Genomic DNA, 16213 nt, shown 5'->3' with positions numbered 1-16213 from the left:
CTCGGTGGAAATGTGTCCGACGTGAAACCGCTGTCGCGTCAAATTGGTTCCGCCTTCCACAAATAGGTTAGGTAAGGTAGAGCTATTGATAAAATAGATAATGAAATAGATATATAGATGAAATAGATAAAAACGAACTCTCAAGAGATAAACTTTTATTACTATCGTTTTTTTTAATGCCACTTGCCGCAAAGAACGTTTATTTTACCATTTTATTTTACATACGAGTGGAGAAAACATCTCAGCAGTAGATGTTTATGATCAAAAGGCTCCAATACAAGTTGCATTAAGAAAATAATTAGATTATAAATGAAGGCTCTAAATTGAAACAATAACTCCCGTAAATGCTTCTCCAAATCACTCTTCTCTCCATCCATCCGTCTACCCCCAATCCTTCCTCCCAGCCGGTCACAGCAGGTCGCCATCAACAATGAGTCTGGTTCTCCTCCAGGTTTCTGCCTTCACCAACGCCACAGTGCTTTACTCAGAGTTGTTGGATACTTTTCTCCACTATAGTCTTACGTCAACTGTAAAGTGTTTTGACAGAACTTTGTTATAAGACACTTGAAATAAACCTGAATTTAAGTGTTAAGTAGATTAAACTGTGTGGTTGCATTTTTTCTGTGACAAAGATCGTATAATTCTGTTGAGATTTTCTTCAGTAACTTAAGATATATTAAAGAAAAACCGCTCAAGATACCGTCAGCGTTTTTTGCTTCATGAATCAAGAGGAAAAACACGAGTTGGCGTCAGGAAAAACTTTAATGGGCGGAAACTAAATCGAGTGTCAGAGGTCAGTGCTTTGAAGAAAGTACATAAATAAACTCAGTCATTGGAGGCGAGTTTGAGAAACGACAGTCGGAGACGCCGCTACAGTTTTACAGCCGAACGGGGGGGAAACGTGTGATTTTATTTCAAGTTGCAATGACAGCTACAGATCCTCGGCGGAGCCTCAGGCCCTGAGGGAAGACATTCCGGCGCGCATGATCTCGTCCACCAGCAGGATGTTGCTGGCGATCGCCGTACTGAGAGACAGAAGACCAGAGTTCAACCAAAGCACTTCCATGAAGACTCTTAAGATGGTTCTCGTCTCACCATGAATGGAAAAGCTGCTTCTTGACACTGTAGTTGTCCCACACGCCAGCGTCTCCGGCCACCATGGGCTCTCCTGAGGGAACCAGTCCAGCGTTAAAATAAATTAAATTAAAATACACTTTCAGGGAAACGTCTCATTTGTCGTGGCAAAGAAAGTTATAACTAGAAACAAAACCTCCGACACTTGAAACTCACTTATAAACCGAGATTTAAATATCATTAAATTGATAAATACTGGGGAAAATGGCATGAATTCATACATACAGTATATATATATATATATATATATATATATATATAATAAAATATAAACAGACGTAGAAAACTAAAGTAGAAAATATCTCAACCAGTTGAGAAGGTCAATGAATTTGTTTGAATTCATTTAATTTATCCATTATCATCCTTTTATGCGTTTCTTGGGATGTTTAAATATAAATTCTTTTGACTAATATACATTTTTCAACACGTTCATGCTCTAAAAAAGATGATTGATATTCATGTGTGTGTAAAACAAAATGTAGATCTTGTTCTAATAGAAACTACAAAAATCAAGGTTTAAAAAGCATCCGACTGACCCGAGGTCAGATCCACTCCCACCAGCTGACCGGACTCCCTGTACTCCGTCTGCAGCTTCAGCAGGGTCTCCTGGGCGTCGTACCCAGAGTTCTGGGCCAGAACCTTTTTTTCAACAAAAGATGTGTTAGGAGATCAACTCTCACGAGAGATCACGTCTCAAGGGCGATGGGGGGTCTGGGTCACCTTGGGGATGATGAGGAGAGCGTCAGCGAACGCCTGGACGCCGAGTGTAGCTTTTCCCTTCACGCTCGTCTTGTGTTTTACCAGAGCGTCGGCCACCGCCACCTCCAGCGCGCCTGCGCCCGCCACGATACATCCTGAGGGAGGCCACAGTCAGGACTCGGGTTTGTTGAAGAATGAAAGTTGGATTCTAACTCCATATGAATGTTCGGATCTTTTTAATACACGCAGGAGTGGATTTAGCTCTTGGTGTGCAGAGGTTAAAGGTCAGAGTCACTCTAGCAACAGACTTCAAGACCAGTGCTGTGTCTCAAATCGCATACTTCTTAGTATACTAGAAGTTAGTATACACACTATCCTGATGCATACCAACTAGTAACTAATTCTCCACAGATAGTATGTCTCAAACATACTTCTCTTAGTATACTAGAAGTTAGTATCATCAGGATAGTGTACGTACTAACTAGTAACTAATCCTCTACAGATAGTATGTCTCAAATCAAACACTGCTGCTACACACTAATAGGAAATGACGCGACAGCTTCTTCTTCTACTACTATTTAACGATGGTTTCAACCAGCTGTAGGAACACTAGCACCACCTGCTGGCAGCACGTTTTGCAAGTTTGGAAAAATAAATAAAGAAAAAAATATGAGAACGAAATATTCGCGAGATATTTACGCTGGTATCAGCACCGAAGACGTGTCATCCTTCTACTGCTGCTGAAAATGCACCTGTAAGTATATATATATATATATATATATATATATATATATATATATATGACTAACTAACTTCTGTTTAAAACATCATTAAGATGGAGCTGTTTAGTGTAGAAAGTGTCCATCGATCCATACTCAGTTTTGTGGGCGTTTTAGTGACAATTTAGTGTATATGGAGTAACGGAGTATGGACTAAATTTCGCATACTAAGAATTGAGACGCACTTACGCACTAAAAATACTAACTTTGAGTATGCTAGTATGCGATTTGAGACAAAGTTAGCACCCCGGGGTGTTCGCCGTGCGACTTGTGTCACATGATCGACGTGAGACGCCGACGCTATCGTAAAGAATCAAACGGTGTCTGACCGTCCTCGATGGCGTTCTTGACGGCGCAGAGTCCGTCTCTGATGGCGTCTTTGATCTGAACCATTGTGTGTTTGTTGGGTCCCTTGATGAGCAGAGTCACCGACAGAGGGTTTTCACACTTCTCGATGAACGTGAATTTCTCCTCTCCCTGAAAATACACAGTCAGTACAAGATGCAGACGATTCAATAGAACATGAATCTTGTTCGTGACATCAACTGCTGAAATGTAAAGAACGTAAAGACGAGTCCGACGACATGTCACTCGCGCTCACGTTATACACGCCAAAGATCGACTCGCGACAGTAGAATCCTGCACGCGTCTGCAATAATTGTATGGAATAAAGTTTGCATTTATTAAGACGCATGTTTCCTAATCATATTACGCCAGAAGACGAGGCTTGTATTCTATACCTGCGTCACTTTAATCCTCTAAATGCAGGCGACAATTCCGGGTGTGTCTCCAGAATCAGGTCAACAAAACCAGTGTTTCCATCACATACCAGAATAAGAGCCAAATAATGAATCATCGTTTCCATAAATAGTCGGAAAGACGTCACATGCGAGTGAATCACAAAAGACGTTGAAGGAAAATTAAAATCAATATTTTCAGAAGAAACCTCACCAGAGTGTGTTCGTACACCAGGCCGGCGTGTCCCAGACAGTCGGGCGTGAGGTCGTCCACAGAGTTCATGGCGGTGCCGCCGCAGGCCAGAGTGAGTCTGCGGAGAGAACACAAGGAATATCAAGTTATTTGACACCAATCAGTTCATGATTATTTTTGTTTTCTTAAGAAAAACAACATCATTTTAAACATGCAGTGATAAATTAAACTTCTCTCTGCGAGTGTCATCAATAAACAAACGACAACATAAAAAAACACTTCTGTTTGCAGTTAATATATAATCATAACTTTGGAAAAAATACCAATCATGCCACAAGAAAAGCAAAGTTGGTCTTTAAAGTTAACCTTTGACCAAATATTCAAAGACTTCAAAAGCAGTTACTGGTCGATGATGTTGCGTTACTGCCCCCTGGTGTTGACGCACCAGAATTAAAACACTAGCGTCATGTGTCTAGTTATTAAAGCAGCTCTATGCGATTTTAAGTCGAGCGACGCCAGTGGACTAAAGTGGTATTGTTCAGCCGGACGGGAGAGAAGCTATGCATCATGTTCACACCATCAAGAACTTTTACAGCGAAAATAAAAATCACACAAAACACCTCAACTCAAGTATAAAAAAAATGTAGGTACACAAAACTACCCAGAGCTGCTTTAATAAATTAAATGTTATATTTATTACATTGTTTTTTTTTATTTTAGTGAATGCCTTAAGATAATGTGTCAATTCTAAACGTCCTCGATGAACGAATACTAAAAAGTTGCATCATCTACCTCTCCATGTTTCTCCTCTTCGCTCTGCGCAGAGCTACAATGCCTTCCTTAGCCAGAGCGTCCAGGGAGTACGGATCGATGCCCTGAGAGAAGAAACGAAAGCATGAACACCAACATGGACGAGGGGAACACGTCTTCAGGTGAAGGGACAACTTGTTCTGATCCGTTGAATACATCCAGGGAAGGATTTGTCTCCTGATGCAGAGGTACAGAGCAGAGTCACTGTCGCACAGAAATATAGGATCGAGGGAAGCTACGCAGCTTCCTCGAGTGTTCACTGTGCACGTTCATCTACGTCGCAGCAGCGCAGGACTTCAATATCGATTAAAAGACCCAGAAAAAAAAGATTACAAATATACCTTCTGGTTGATGACGACGAAGCCCTTCTCTCCGTTGGGACAGACTTTGTTCTTCAGAGCAATGATCCTCTGAACACGGTCCTCGATGAACTTCCTCTCAGCAGCGACAAACTTCTCCCTCTCGTTTGCACTCTTGTAGAAGAACCCGGAGTTGACCTCCGTCTTTTCGTACTCCAGGGAGACGTTGCAGGTCAGCACGTAGGCGTCCTCCACGCGCTTCTTCATGTCGGGGTGTCGGGCGCCGTGGTCCAGTACCAGACCTCTGATCAGCCTGTGGGAGAAAACCTTTTTAATGACTGAAGAACAAACAAATATACATGTTTGAAGCGTATTTTACTGTGTGTCGCAGTCAGTCTTGTGCTTCATCTCCATGATCTCCACCATGAACAGGTCGATGGACTCGTTTGGCTTCGCGATGGTTAGAACGGCATCGACTACAGCCTGTAGACACATCAGTATTAGCAAGACAAATACCACACATTTGTTGTTTAAAAAGTACTTTGTGGAAGGTCATTTTAAGAGAAATGTCATCTAGATCCGCTCGTCCTCACCTCAGTAAGCAGATCTGCCAGATCTTCATGGACCTTGGTCCTCAAAGACGTGCGTGCAACGTTGATGAGCGTCTCTCTGTCCATTTTCTGAGTGACTTTCACTTCTTCTAGGACGGCCAACGCCTTTTCTTTTGCCGCCTGAAATCCCTCCGCGACGATTCTGGGATGAAGACCCTGTTATGAGGAGCAAATAAAGACATTTAGTCTAAGATCATGAAGCAAAACCACATTGAAACATGAGTTTATAGTTGTGAAGCAGCTTCAGTCGCCTCATGGACGTTATGCTGTGAACACTGTTAGCAAATGTTGCGTTTTAGACATTTAAATGCCAATTAATGCTTTATTTTTATATTAATGAATTGATGCCTTTTAAAGCTTCAAGGTTTTGTGGGAACTCTGTTATTAGACAGAAAATGCGCAGCCGTGTCTCACCTCTGACACATACATGTCAGCCTGCTTCAGCAGTTCACCGATGATGAGCACGTTGGAAGTCGTTCCATCTCCAGTAATGTCATCCTGCGCTGTTGCCACCTTGGCAATGAGTGACGCCGTAGGGTGCTGAATTTGCTGTTAAAAAAAAAGGAACATTAATACGAGATATGATATAGAGAGAGAGGATAACTAAGATAAGATAAGCTTAGTATTGTAATTTTAATGTATAACTTTATAAATAAAAAGTTGAAGTACATCAATACAATTGTCTGGAATTTGTTCATATATTAATTCATAGCACGAGCTAGAGAAGTCCTTCTCGAATAGTGAAGCACATGATGTTTTCACTGATCTAGAACAAAGTACAATTGTACATCCACTTTATTATGCGTCCTTGTTGTTTTGTTTTTACACCAAACTGGTTCACATACAGCGCAAGAGATGCAGAGAAACAACATGTAAAATATTTAATAGTGATAAATAAAATGCTGAGATAATGACACAGGAAAGTCTACCGACAGCGGAGAGAAGGAAATATGACAAAGTGTAGTCTATGGCTTCACTTCAGAGACGAGGACGGTGTTTAACGTGTGTGACAGGGTTGGCAGCGAACAATATGAATCAATAAAGGCTTCAGACCCAGGTCACAACAAGAAGAGTTCCTTCAGTGTTTTATACATCGTGCTGCTTAGTTGCTGATCAATTATTGAACTTTTCAGAATAAAATGGTTTATTTTTGTTGTATTCAAGTTAATTTCAAGCATTTTTCATTTTATTATTATAATTTGGCACTGCAAAATGGCCGCCTTTTCGTCTGTTTTTCTCTTACTTTTCGGTGTGTTCTCTCAAATATATAATCACTTAATATATTAATTTAAAAAGTACCATGGTAAATATAGTAATTAAGTTGTTGTTAGTATGTTGATGATAACTTATTTTTTTTAAATAACAAGCAACATATGTTATAAAGGGATGTACTTTTAACAATTTTATACACAAGTTCAGACTATTTATAGCCTCGGGGGAGACAGAAACGTTACTTCCATCCTAAGGCGGTCAAACCCATCGACAAGCACTGGGTTTGCAGTAAAGACGGAGGACAACAAAGAAGAAGTTTTCTTCTCACCATCTCGTGTAACAAGACGTTTCCATCTTTGGTCAGTTTGATGTCTCCTGCTCCAGAGACCAGCCTGTCGATGCAAACAAAACACTGGGATGAACACTGACATCAACATGTATAACGGAAACGCCTAAAACAAAACCAGGTTTATAACCGGATAAAGTGTTTTCAAACAGGTCCTGGTGACAGAATAATGACCTTCTTCTGACAACCCGGTGGATTTAAGGAACTTTACTGTTAAGTGTTAGCATGCTAGCGTTAGCATGTGGGCGCAGTGACTGGGCAGGGCAGCGTGTGCTGTCACTGTAACAACACTCACCGCGTACACGCGCAACTATAACGTGGGGTTAATACAGATGCGTGTTTAAGTGTGAACGGTGTGCATGTTGTGAGTTTATCAGGTGACACTATCGTGGGATAAAGCACAAAAAAGTAAAACGCCGCCGGTAACGCGATGCTAATATTAGCCACTTAGCTAACGTTAGCTGCTAAGCTAGCTTAGCACGCGTGCGGCACAAAGAGCTGGTGCTCACATCTTCATGGTCCCCTTTGGTCCCAGGTTACTCCTCAGCACGTCCTGGAGCCCGCGGGCGGCGCTGATGTTGACCGCCAGCGCGGCCTGGGCCCGGGCCACCTCGGCTTTGGGGTTGAGATCTTTCAGGGCAGCCATGGCGACACACAAGCAGCCGGTTAACGAGTCGGAAAGAGCGGCTGGAAAGGAGGCGCTCGGCTCGTGATGCTCGGAAAGAGAGAGAGACGCTGGAAGGCTCCAGAACGTGTGCTCGCGACGCCTTCACGGACCGTGTCTGAGCTCGGAAAATCGAATTCCTCGGTTAGAGTCTTTACCTCTGCACTTTTATTTAGCAACACTTTAAGAGCAAAACAGCATATATTACAGATCTATGCATTATGTCTTCATATATAAGGTTTAATAATCGTAGGCTTGTCGTAAATCGCTAAATAAAAATATCAAGTATAGACCGAAATGATATTATCCGATAAACTTTGAATGCAACAGATTGACGCATTCGGTCTGACTTTACGCGAGATTTAAGACTCAAGATTAAAGCGATTAAAATGATTGTCTTAACCATTGAGTTCAAGTTGAAAAAATGCTAAATATTGATATTAAATTCAAGACGGTTCCCGTTTTAACAATTGAATATTATTTAATTAAAACAAAACATTATAATTGTTATATTTAAAGTACTTACTTTAATTTCAATGAACCCAAATCTCCCAACAGGCCAAGATAATTTATCTGGACTTTTAAGACTAAAATCCCAATTCTTTCCTCTGGTAGAGAGAACTTCAGAACATTTATCTTTTTATTATTAGTAAAACAAAGATATTAAACAGATTAACATTCACACCAAGAAAAAAAAAACAGACTACGTTTTTATTCAAAATGTAATTCTATATTTACACAAATCATTAATAAAGCATTGATTTCCACATTGATATCGAACCGGACTATTACACTGCAGTCTTGGATCACACACCTGTAAACCGACTACGCTCATCAACACAACAGTCCAAACACGTTCATCTCAGTCGCACAAACACTCGATGCTCGTTCAGGTCAAAGGCAAAGAGTAACCGATTAGTTGAAAAACAAACCATGTATATAAACGTAACCGTACATTCAGTTGAACTCGTCTCTGGATGCTCGCCGTCGAAAAACAAAAAAAGGTTTTCCCTGCGTCTGGTTCACCTTTAATATAAGTGCATTTCTAGAAAGTATTGGGGTCGACATGTTGACGGCGAACATCCTTCGAACCTCACTTTCAAAACAGTCAATAGAAAACTAACAAACATGCTTTTATGCCATTTTACCAACAAACATTCATCGCTTGAGATCAATTGTTTTGATCAGTATTTTTGCAGGAGTCACAGGAGTGCAGATTTTTTTTTTTAGTTTTTAAACAAAGCAGTTGAAACGCATCAGTAACTTTAGTAACAAACACAGGCCTGTCAATCATGTTGACCTTGTCCCAGAATCACACAGAGACACAAGAGAAATGAGATGGTTGTGCTGATCAATGATCAGGCGCCGAGGAGTCTCCACCTGGTCACTTCAAGGGAGACTTCTTCATGGGGATCATTATTCTGGACTCCATGTGTTGAATCAGAGGAACTGCGTGGTGGGAAACAGGAGAAAAACACGTGTTACTACTTAACTTTATTGATCGTAACGGATTGACACACCTGTGTAATAGACAACCTCATCCCAGCCGTCACGCTGCCAGGCTGCGTTGCGGATGTTCTCTCTGGACTGCAGGTCTTTGTAGGCTGGAAGAAACGTCGTGGAACTCGTCAGGTTGGGTTTTTTGTGCGGTGTTTAGTCATTGTGTAGAGTCGACTAAAGGAACGATTACTAACAATATTAAAATAGAAAATGACTTGTGAGAGCAAAAAAAGCTAATTTGTCATAAAAATTGATACACAAAACTTTCATAAAGAGTCAGCGATGACACTTGTTGAAGAATCTTTTGTTGCTGCTCACCCCACAAGTGGTGGACTGTGTACAGACTTCCGATCTGAGAGAAGAATCCTCCGACTGCCTCCTGGTTTTGCTGACGGAGCTCAATGGCTCGAGCCCTGTCGACGACATCAAGTCATTATTGTACTTGTAAAACTCTATTTAGATTGATATAAAGAGAGATTAAGTCATTATTGTACTTGTAAATCTCTGCTCAGATTAATGTAAAGAGAGATTAAATCATTATTGTACTTGTAAAACTCTGTTCAGATTAATATAAATAGAGATTAAGTCATCATTGTACTTGTAAATCTCTGCTCAGATTAATGTAAAGAGAGATTAAGTCATTATTGTACTAGTAAAACTCTGTTCAGATTAATATAAATAGAGATTAAATCATTATTGTAAATCTCTGCCCAGATTAATATAAAGAGAGATTAAATCATTATTGTACTTGTAAAACTCTGCTCAGATTAATATAAAGAGAGATTAAATCATTATTTTACATGTAAATCTCTGCTCAGATTAATATAAAGAGAGATTAAATCATTATTGTACTTGTAAATCTCTGCTCAGATTAATATAAAGAGAGATTAAATCATTATTGTACTTGTAAAATTCTGCTCAGATTAATATAAAGAGAGATTAAGTCATTATTGTACTTGTAAAATTCTGCTCAGATTAATATAAAGAGAGATTAAGTCATTATTGTACTTGTAAATCTCTGCTCAGATTAATATAAAGAGAGATTAAATCATTATTGTACTTGTAAAACTCTGTTCAGATTAATATAAATAGAGATTAAGTCATCATTGTACTTGTAAATCTCTGCTCAGATTAATGTAAAGAGAGATTAAGTCATTATTGTACTAGTAAAACTGTGTTCAGATTAATATAAATAGAGATTAAATCATTATTGTACATCTCTGCCCAGATTAATATAAAGAGAGATTAAATCATTATTGTACTTGTAAAATTCTGCTCAGATTAATATAAAGAGAGATTAAGTCATTATTGTACTTGTAAAATTCTGCTCAGATTAATATAAAGAGAGATTAAGTCATTATTGTACTTGTAAATCTCTGCTCAGATTAATATAAAGAGAGATTAAATCATTATTGTACTTGTAAAACTCTGTTCAGATTAATATAAATAGAGATTAAGTCATCATTGTACTTGTAAATCTCTGCTCAGATTAATGTAAAGAGAGATTAAGTCATTATTGTACTTGTAAAACTCTGCTCAGATTAATATAAATAGAGATTAAATCATTATTGTACTTGTAAATCTCTGCCCAGATTAATATAAAGAGAGATTAAATCATTATTGTACTTGTAAAACTCTGCTCAGATTAATATAAAGAGAGATTAAATCATTATTTTACATGTAAATCTCTGCTCAGATTAATATAAAGAGAGATTAAATCATTATTGTACTTGTAAAATTCTGCTCAGATTAATATAAAGAGAGATTAAGTCATTATTGTACTTGTAAAATTCTGCTCAGATTAATATAAAGAGAGATTAAATCATTATTGTACTTGTAAAATTCTGCTCAGATTAATATAAAGAGAGATTAAATCATTATTGTACTTGTAAATCTCTGCTCAATTTAATATAAAGAGAGATTAAGTCATAATTGTACTTGTAAAATTCTGCTCAGATTAATATAAAGAGAGATTAAATCATTATTGTACTTGTAAAATTCTGCTCAGATTAATATAAAGAGAGATTAAATCATTATTTTACTTGTAAATCTCTGCTCAGATTAATATAAAGAGAGATTAAATCATTATTGTACTTGTAAAACTCTGTTCAGATTAATATAAATAGAGATTAAGTCATCATTGTACTTGTAAAACTCTGCTCAGATTAATATAAAGAGAGATTAAATCATTATTGTACTTGTAAAATTCTGCTCAGATTAATATAAAGAGAGATTAAATCATTATTTTACTTGTAAATCTCTGCTCAGATTAATATAAAGAGAGATTAAATCATTATTGTACTTGTAAAACTCTGTTCAGATTAATATAAATAGAGATTAAGTCATCATTGTACTTGTAAATCTCTGCTCAGATTAATGTAAAGAGAGATTAAGTCATTATTGTACTTGTAAAACTCTGCTCAGATTAATATAAATAGAGATTAAATCATTATTGTACTTGTAAAACTCTGCTCAGATTAATATAAAGAGAGATTAAATCATTATTGTACTTGTAAAACTCTGCTCAGATTAATATAAAGAGAGATTAAATCATTATTGTACTTGTAAAACTCTGCTCAGATTAATATAAAGAGAGATTAAATCATTATTTTACATGTAAATCTCTGCTCAGATTAATATAAAGAGAGATTAAATCATTATTGTACTTGTAAAATTCTGCTCAGATTAATATAAAGAGAGATTAAGTCATTATTGTACTTGTAAAATTCTGCTCAGATTAATATAAAGAGAGATTAAATCATTATTGTACTTGTAAAATTCTGCTCAGATTAATATAAAGAGAGATTAAATCATTATTGTACTTGTAAATCTCTGCTCAATTTAATATAAAGAGAGATTAAGTCATAATTGTACTTGTAAAATTCTGCTCAGATTAATATAAAGAGAGATTAAATCATTATTGTACTTGTAAAATTCTGCTCAGATTAATATAAAGAGAGATTAAATCATTATTTTACTTGTAAATCTCTGCTCAGATTAATATAAAGAGAGATTAAATCATTATTGTACTTGTAAAACTCTGCTCAGATTAATATAAAGAGAGATTAAATCATTATTGTACTTGTAAATCTCTGCTCAATTTAATATAAAGAGAGATTAAATCATTATTTTACTTGTAAATCTCTGCTCAGATTAATATAAAGAGAGATTAAATCATTATTGTACTTGTAAATCTCTGCTCAGATTAATATAAAGAGATATTAAATCATTATTGTACTTGTAAATCTCTGCTCAATTTAATAAAAAGAGAGATTAAGTCCTTAAAGAAACTCCACCTGTTGGCACAATTATTTCTACCTTCCAGATTTGTTCCATAATAAAGTCAGATTACGACTGTATTTAATCTTTTTATTGTATTAGACACATAATGTGCTCAGAACCAAATACTCAAAATTATCTTCTACCATCTGTGAAACCAATGAAATACCAGTGAAGTATATAAAGCATACTTTTAAATAGACATCATTGTCGACGAGCGAGAGACTCACCAGTAGTTTCCCCACTCGATCATGGTCCCGGGCTGAGACGAAGGGAAAATAAATTGATTTTTAAAATCATTTTTCACAGACTCTAAGCACGAGGTTCTCACCCTCAGCTGGTACGATCGCAGCTCATAAATGTTGGGGCCTGAGCGCGGAGCAGGTTCGTCCCAGAAGCTGAACTCCAGCAGCAGCTGGTTCCTGCGGGACAACAGCATCTTCCCTCGCTCTTGTCTGTACTCCATGAAATCCTGCATTTATGGACAAAAAAACAACAACAACGCACCAACTTTGTAGCTAATTTTTAACCAAATATACAAACATGCACAAAAGATAACGACAGCAACTGATTGTGTTTGTTGAAGGAGTGGATTTGTTACCTTGTTCTGTCTGAGTTTACTCATGACCTCCGTGAGGGCCGGGTAGCCTCCTCGATATCTCCACAGGTGAACTAGAAAACACACGTTGTTTAATAAATAAAGATACATTTAAGTTTAAAAAAATCATCAGTTGAATGAAAAATTAATAAAGATGAAGAACATCTGAATCAGAATTTTTATTGCCATCGTTGATGAAGAGACACAAACAAGAAGGATGTGTCTCGCCTGCAGTTCATACTAAACTCTGCAGCCAGAATTCCGAGCCGCTCTAGTAGAAGAACTCACATTTCTCCTTCAAACTCTTCACTGGCTGCCAGTTTCTTTCAGGATCATTTTAAAATTCTGGTTCTTACTTTCAGATCTATTCATGGTCAGACCTTCCCTCAGTGATCTGATCCAGACTTACACCCCAGCTCGGGCTCTGAGGTCTGTGGATCAGAATCTACTGATGGTTCCTGAACTTCAGGACCAGAGGAGAGAAATCCTTCCAGACACTTTTATTTTAGATTTCTCGTTGCTGCTGTGTTTGTCTTATGTGTCTTGATCTTTCAAATTATATATTTTAACTGTGCATTGTTTTTTTGTTGTTGTTCAAACTCTTTGTGACCCTGGTCTAGAAAGATCTTCACAAATAACCATCACTTACTTACAAACTAAGAATTTGTGTCATTAGTTTTTGGTGACATTACAGATAAATATGTAATTTAACTATTAACTGAGAGAAGAAATTAAAAAAAATTAAAAATCTGTTTACTGTGTTACATTAATAAACCCAAAACATGAAAAAATACATATATATTTGTAAAGGTTTCAGCATTTATTCACAAAAGTATAAAGTTCTGACAACATTGAAAACATTTTAAAATGACCTAAAGTCACAAACTTTACAGCAAAACTGGAATTATTAGCATTTGCCTGCAATTGTGTGTTTTTGTGTTTCCTAAAACAAGACAAAATTAATTAAAAATAAAAGCAAAAATTGGTCTTTCATGGAGAACTGATGTAGGAGAAACGAGGGACATGTTGTTGCAAAGATATTAATGATGGAGAGAATAGATTGGAGGAGTGAGAGAGAACCAATGAGACTCATGCATGAGGTGAACACAGGTGAGTCACAAACTACACACTTATATACATGACATCACTTTAAATACTCGTGTTAACGAGGTGATTCAGATCAGAATCCAAACTAGTTTTTCAAACTCACTTGAGACGATCATTCAAGTCAATCGATCGAACATGTGACGCGTCTCTACTCTGGACTCGTACCTGCCTGGTCCTGCTCTCCATACCAGGTGTTCCAGGTTCCCACCAGCTCGCAGGGATACTCGGGGTCGGCGTGGATCCCAGGCAAGACTTTCTCACTGAGAACAAAGTCGAATAATCATTATTTAGGAAAATCATGGCTCGAACTGGAGGTGTTTACCAGAGTTCATTGTAGTCGTCGAGGCACTCGGGCTTGACGTTATGAACTGAGGAGGGAGTTCAATTAGATACAAATGTTCGTTTGAACGCTAATGTTAAAAAGAAACATTTACATTGTATTTTGTACAGATTGTTGATTTCCTTCTTGGCCAGCAGGTGGGAGTGAGCGTCCTTCCTCGGGTCCACTTTCCTGACGAACAGGGATTTGAACCAGCTGTCCTGCGGCCCGGAGATGCTTCTGCTGTGCAACAAAAAAAAACATTTTTTAAACCCTTTAACATTCATTCTATTGTCATTAAATACGAAATATTAAAACGAGTATAACATACAACACTCCCATGACTTTCAAGATCTGCGTTCAGAAGTATTTTCTCTTTAAATCTTTTGTTCTTTTCCATTTATTTCGTTTTTATTTGATTTATTATTATGTCTTAAAATATATGAATTAGTTATTTATATGTCAATTTATTGTAATGTCTGTTATTTAATATATACTGAATTTCATTCCATTGATGTGTATATTATATATTTATTTATTTTATTTTTTCAGTTATGCAATACTTCTATGTTATGACACGACAAAAGAAATCCTGCTTCTTATTTACAACTCAGACTTTTTAAATGGATTTGTTCAAACAAACAAATCTAAATTTAAAAAACTTGACATAACTTTTAAACTATCATCACAAGGAAGTGTCTACACACAAATACAAAAACGAATAAATGACTGAGAGAAGAATTAATTGTCAGAAATGGTTGTAAAATAAACTCGACTCACAACTGAATACAAATAACTCAATACAAGTATAAATGTGTAGGTATACATTCATGCTGTACATCTACAGCTGCTCGGTGAGTAAATTATATTTTTTTGTTTGTTTTTGTCTGTCTCCAGCAGTACCAGTGTCAGGCCAGCAGGGGGCTTTGAACTGCACATGACCAGGGATCGGCCTGCACGAGATTTATGATCAATAACCACCTGTCAATACACTTGTTGACATATTTAAAATACCTGCTTATGTTGACACAAGTAAACCAGTAAATAATATGATCAGTTCCAGGAAAGATTCAGAAACAGTCGGAAAAGATTTAAAAAGAAAAAAAATAATAAACTGCGATAAAACTTCACTTTGAGCAGAGATTAAGTTTATTACTTACAAAAATATTTGCTTAGGAAGTCAATGTTGTTTGTCTGCCTTAAATAAAACTCTCCGCCACTGGTTGTAACAAGAGACATTGAACGCAACATTAGCTTAGCCACCTAGCATTCCATAGTTTGTCATTGGCGTTGAACTATATTTGACTTTAGACTAAAAGTTCTCTTCGTTTCCCTGCAAAGGCACGTTCGAGGAAACTTGTAAAAGTCCAACCTTGCGATGACGTGGACCTGTCCGCGTGCATTCAGCCCGGGTTGACTGAGTCTTAAACCGGTGTTTAATCTGTGAAGGACTCGCGTCGCCATGTTGGATCTTGACAGCTGCTGCGAGGAGACGATGACGTCACTCACCTCGTGATGTCAGTTTATACACTTTCGATCACGAGGTTCCGTTTTTTATTGACAAAGTGTCGCTCGGTTGAAATCAACGTCGAATAAAGTTAAAAAAAAAAAAAAAGCAAAATTAAACTCTTCGTATACATGATGACTAAGCACACAATAAATAGCCAATACTTACTTAAAATAATAATAATACTTTGAAATATTTAATTAATCAAAAAGCTTAATGAGTATTTTTGCAATATTTGAACCTTCATTAAGCTCTTAACTGTGAATCCCAACTCTGATATCAGCCTCATATAAAAAAATACAGAAACTAGTATAAAGTTTTCGCTCCCTGCTCGGAGTCACATTGAGAGGTGCTGATCCTCATCTTGGCATCTCAAACTCAATAGAAAACCGAGAGAAAATAGTTAAAAGGTAGGGAAA

General features: G+C 37.1%; 2 protein-coding genes across 3 annotated transcripts; both read right to left on the bottom strand.

Annotated features, from left to right (window-relative positions):
• Positions 1-743: 743 nt before the first annotated feature.
• Positions 744-7549, bottom strand: cct6a (chaperonin containing TCP1, subunit 6A (zeta 1)). Its single transcript, XM_087807482.1, has 13 exons — positions 7330-7549; positions 6803-6866; positions 5677-5811; positions 5245-5418; positions 5031-5134; positions 4694-4964; positions 4335-4417; positions 3564-3660; positions 2942-3089; positions 1855-1988; positions 1671-1773; positions 1096-1168; positions 744-1025 (listed from the first exon to the last, which is right to left on the bottom strand). The coding sequence occupies exons 1-13, from the start codon at positions 7464-7466 to the stop codon at positions 953-955; spliced, it is 1596 nt and encodes a 531-aa protein (XP_087663608.1). The 5' UTR covers positions 7467-7549; the 3' UTR covers positions 744-952.
• A 561-nt stretch (positions 7550-8110) lies between these two features.
• On the bottom strand, positions 8111-15789 carry LOC148065772 (protein NipSnap homolog 2-like). 2 transcript variants are annotated; one of them, XM_087807015.1, is made up of 10 exons: positions 15660-15789; positions 14403-14527; positions 14291-14336; positions 14134-14228; positions 12865-12935; positions 12595-12735; positions 12494-12525; positions 9303-9397; positions 9005-9088; positions 8111-8933 (listed from the first exon to the last, which is right to left on the bottom strand). In XM_087807015.1, exons 1-10 carry the CDS (start codon positions 15749-15751, stop codon positions 8869-8871), a joined length of 846 nt encoding a protein of 281 aa, XP_087663141.1. In that variant the 5' UTR covers positions 15752-15789; the 3' UTR covers positions 8111-8868. The 2 variants fall into 2 exon arrangements, with proteins under 2 accessions (XP_087663141.1, XP_087663140.1); XM_087807014.1 differs by having other exon boundaries at positions 14403-14530; positions 15660-15781.
• Positions 15790-16213: the final 424 nt, after the last annotated feature.

The sequence above is a fragment of the Callionymus lyra genome, chromosome 14, assembly GCF_982586985.1.
Source record: "Callionymus lyra chromosome 14, fCalLyr1.hap1.1, whole genome shotgun sequence".
NCBI classification, from domain to species: domain Eukaryota; kingdom Metazoa; phylum Chordata; class Actinopteri; order Syngnathiformes; family Callionymidae; genus Callionymus; species Callionymus lyra.
The sequence above is the reverse complement of the archived record's forward strand: the minus strand, read 5'-3'. Positions and strand labels throughout refer to the sequence as shown.